General features: G+C 42.4%; 1 protein-coding gene across 1 annotated transcript in view; it reads right to left on the bottom strand.

The window, feature by feature from the left end:
• Positions 1–231: 231 nt before the first annotated feature.
• The window catches only part of LOC103206702 (protein ARMCX6-like), a 14,956-nt gene continuing 10,367 nt past the window's right edge, over positions 232–4,820 (bottom strand). The window contains 2 exon segments of the mRNA XM_042782455.1: positions 232–612; positions 615–769. Coding sequence (XP_042638389.1) covers positions 232–612; positions 615–769 — 536 coding nt within the window.

The raw sequence follows: 4,820 nt of genomic DNA, 5'->3' as shown, positions 1-4,820 counted from the left end.
CAAGACTGCAAAACCAAGAAGTTGCTCCAAGCTCTGTGGGAACCCCTGCTGGCCAGTGAGAGTGTGGTCCCTAATTTAGCAGCTGTGACTTTCTCCCAGTGATGTGGTGATTGGCTAAGGCTGGACTTCTACAACACCCACTGCAGATTCCTTGAATGAGAACACAGGTGAGTGTTCACCAAATGGGTTTGGGGTGGATTCCACCCCTTTCTGTTTGAGATAGCTAGCCATTTAAGGGGCCAGGACGTCCAGGAGAATCTCTCTGTTTCCATTTCTGATAAAGAGGGGAATGAATGACAACAGCACGTGGGCCCCGAGCAACCCCCCTGCCAAGGCTGGCTTTTCAGACAAGCCTATTAGCGGTTTCAACACCTGAGTCTTAGCATGTCCACTTCCCTCCACTACCAAAGGAAACTTCAAGCCTGAAAGGGACTTGGCAAGCATGTTATTAATAGCTGTCATGCTTATTAACAAATTTAATCCTGCCTGCTGCAGAAATGAGTTGTGGCAACGAGACACAGTCTCGCGACACACTTGGTTGATGTACATCTTAATCTGGCCCTGATTTTCAGCACTCACGTTCAAGTTCCCCAGCGCACAGGAAACCTGAGGAGATCAACAGTGGGGTTTGCATTGGGCATCATGTTTTCAATCATGGAGAGGCTGGTACTGATACTGTGACTACATGAAAAACCAGCATCCATGGGCTGAGCAAACACTTTTACCTGAGTGAAAGGACTCTTGGAGAGGTCAACAACATAGCTGACATTTTAATATCTTGTTAGTTGCTGCTGTTGTTGTTGTTGTTATGTGCCATCGAGTTGGACCCGACTCATAGTGACCCCTCCTTCGGTTTTCAAGGCAATATCTCTACAGAAGTAGATTGCCCAACCTTCCTTCTGAGGAGTGGCTGGTGGATTTGAACTGCCAGCCTTCTGGTTAGCAGTCAAGTGCCTTAGGTACAACACAACGAAACACTACCTGGTCCTGCACCATCTTCACAATCTTTGCTATGCTTAAGCCCATCATTGCAGCCACTGTGTCACTTCATCTTCTTCAGAGTCTTCTCCTTTTTTGCTGACTCTCTACTTTATCAAGTATGACATCCTTCTTCAGAGACTGGTCACTTCTGACAACCTGACCACAGTGAGGCAAAATCTGGCCATTCTTGCTTCTAAGGAGCATTTCGGCTTTACTTCTTCCAAAATAGGTTTGCTCGTTTTTCTGGCAGTCCATGGTATTTTTGGTATTTTTCACCAGCACCACAATTCAAATGTATCATTTCTTCTGTGGTCTTCCTCATTCATTGTCCAGCTTTCACGTGTATATAAGGCCACTGAAAAATCTGTGGCTTGGGTCAGGGGCAACTAATCTTGGAAGTGACATTTTTGCTCTTCAACACTTTAAAGATGTCTTTTGCAGCAGATCTGTTCAATGCATTATGTCATCTGATTCCTTGACTATTGCTTCCATGGGCATTGACTGTGAATCTAAATAAAATGAAATCCTTGACATGATTCTGCTTATTGGTCCCATTTTGAGGACTTTTGCTTTCTTTGTGTTTAGTTGTAATCCATATTGAAGACTGTAGTCTTTGTTTTCTTTCTCTTTTTTTTTTCTTTTTACAGAGAAAATTTGTTTTACATTCAATAGTTCATGTGCATTTGATTTCCTGCCCCAATTACCATTCCTGACCATAACAAACTGTGCCCCCATCCCTCTGACTACTCCCCCCCGTCCCCTTCTAATCTGTGCATTCCTGTCTGTCCAGCTTTCCCTCTTTGTGAATGCTGTCCCTCTGGTGTCTCACGGCTGATTGCTCTAAGGGGTGCATCTCCCTGGGGTAGGTGTTCTGCATGTAGGTCTTTCTACTGTTGAGCTGAGAGCAAATCAATGGGAGTGAGTCCATTTCCGAAGGGTAACCCGGGGCCATAGTCTTGGGGGCTTCACCAGACACTATCCAACCAGTAATTCTGGTCATTTTTGTGTTTTTGAATTTTGTTCCACATTTTTCCTCTCACTCTATCCAGGATCTCCAAGTTTTATCCCTTTCCGAATGTTTGGCATTGCTAGCTGGGCACCATCTAGGTCTTCTGGTATCAGGGTCATAAAGGCTGAAGTCCTCGTGGTCCATCTTCTCCTTGGACTAATTGTTTCCAGATGCCTTTATTTTCTTCAATCTTCTTTGATTCAGATGAGAGGAGACCAATAGTTACATCTTAGATGGCTGGTTGAAAGCTTTTAAGACCTCAGTCGCTACTCACCACAGTAGGTTGTGGGACAAGATTTTTATGTACTATGTTGTGTCAATTGAGCATGATGTCCCCCAAGACTATGGTCTCGAGGCAGCAGGCCTGGTGATTCTCTCTCTCAAGGTGTTTGTCTCTGACAGGTTACTGCAACTCTGTCTTCTGAAGCCTGTAATCTTTGATCTTCATCAGTAAGTGCTTCAAATCTTCTTCATTTCCAGTAAGCAAGGTTATGTCATCTGCATATCGCAGGTTGTTATGAAGCTTCCTCTATTCCTGATGTCATGTTCTTCTTCATATAGTCCAGCTTCTCAGATTAGTTGCTCAACATAGAAATTGATAAGTATGGTGACTCACACCTTTCTCATTTTAAACCACGCAGTATCCCCTTGTTCTGTTCTAGAGACTGCCCTTGGTCTATGTACAGGCTCCTCATGAGCACAATTAAGTGTGCTGGAATTCCCATTCTTCACAATATTATCCATAATTTGTTATGATCCACACAGTTGAATGACTTTCTGTAGTCAATTAAACACAGGTAAACATCTTTGTGGTATTCTTTGCTTTCAGCCAAGATCCATCTGATGTCAGCAATGATATCCCTTGTTACATGCCCTCTTCTGAATCTGGCATGAATTTCTTTCAGCTTGAGAAATAACTTAATCTCCCCCAAAAGTCATTATTTTCATGTAGAAAAGGTGATTCCCATTTATTAGAATTTATTTATTATTTATTATGTCCCATTTAAATATCTCATTTATTATTGTTGTTTTTGATAGGATCTGCAACCTTAACACCTTCATCCCCAGGGCTTTGAGATCATTTTAGCCTTGATCTCAGACCACAGCCCTTACCTATCCTCATCTTTTGGCTATAGTCCCCACTTTTCTAATCTTCAGTTCCCTGTCAATATACTCCTACAACCATTTTTCTATTATCTTCAGGAAAATTTTACTTGTGTATAATATTAATGATATTGTTAGATAATTTACGCATTCTGTTGTATCATCTTTCTTTAGAATAGGCACAAGTATGGATCTCTTCCAATCAGTTAGCCAGGTACCTGTCTTCCACATTTTTTGGCATAAATGAGTGAGCGCCTCCAGCACTGCATCAGTTTTTTGAAACAGCTCAATGGGTATTCTGTCAATTCCTGGAGGCTTGTTCTTTGCCAATTCCTTCAGTGCAGCTTCAGCTTCTTCCTTTAATACCACTGGTTCTTGATCATATGCCACCTCCTGAAATAGATGAACATCACCCAATTCTTTTGGTACAGTGATTCTGTGTATTCCTTCCATCTTCTTTTGATGTTTCTTGCATCATTCAATATTTTGTCCATAGAATCTGTCAATATTGTAACTTGAGGCTTGAATTTTTCTTCAGTTCTTTCAGCTTGAGAAATATCTGAACCTCCCCCAAAAGTCATTATTTTCATCTGGAAAAGGTGATTCCCATTTATTAGGACCTTGTTGTCTTTGATAGGATCTATAACCTTATCACCCTCATCCCCAGGGCTTCTAGATAATTTTAGCCTTGATCTCAGACCACAGCCCTTACCTATCCTCATCTCTTGTTTACAGTTTCCACTTTTCTAATCTTTTCTTACTCTGGTTTTACCTTCTTCAGTTTCATAGATAAACATAGTCCCTACCACCAGACCTACTTTCAATAAGTTCCCAAACTGAGCACATCTATGACTAGTTACAAGCACATCTCACTCCCAGAAAAGCCATCTAGTTGTTGTGTCCTAGGGAAGAGATATTTGGAGGATCTTTTCCAGGTCACAAGCTGCCCCAACTACTATTCAACTTGAACCTAGGGACCATGCAAATACATGAAGCTTTGATTTGAGTTTCCCAAGATAGACATGCCAATACACAGGATAAAAGCTTATAAGTATCTCTTTTCTGAGTTAGGGTCTTAATTTTCAAATGTTTCTCCTCTGGTGTTTATTTTCCTCAGTCTCGTTCCCACCATTTCTCCAGAAGTACAACACTTGGCCTTTTCCAGTACCAAATAAGGGTGAGGAGAACAAAGGCTGGCAGAGAGAGAAGCTGGCTTGCTTCTGGACCCAGTATTCTGACTCTGAAAATGGTGTCCTCACCTCTTCTCTCCAGGATATCACACTGTGTGGAATAATTTCCTTTCTCCCTTGTCTACATTTATACTACAGATAGACAAGGAGATTGTTGGATGCACCAGCATGTAAGTCTCAGAGAAATTCAGCTTTCAAAGTTCTGCCATTTAGGTCTCAAGCACACCTCCTACCCTGCCCACCAGCCTCTTTCATCACCACATACTCTTTCCCACAAATGCCCATCCTTTCCATTACTCTATTGGAGCTCTGGTAGCATAGTGCCTAAGGCACTTGACTGCTAACCAGAAGACTGGCAGTTCAAACCCACTAGCCACTCCTCGGAAGGAAGATGGGGCAATCTAATTCCGTAGTGATACTGCCTCGGAAACCCAAGGAGGGGTCACTGTGAGTCTGGTCCGACTCGACGGCACATAACAACAACAACATTACCCACCCATTCTCCTCTACCCACCTTCTCTTCCCAAATACCAGCT

This window comes from Orycteropus afer, unplaced genomic scaffold, assembly GCF_000298275.1.
Source record: "Orycteropus afer afer isolate SDZICR_OR568_19922 unplaced genomic scaffold, OryAfe1.0 scaffold00327, whole genome shotgun sequence".
NCBI lineage: Eukaryota > Metazoa > Chordata > Mammalia > Tubulidentata > Orycteropodidae > Orycteropus > Orycteropus afer.
This window is presented reverse-complemented; position numbering and strand designations above follow the sequence as displayed.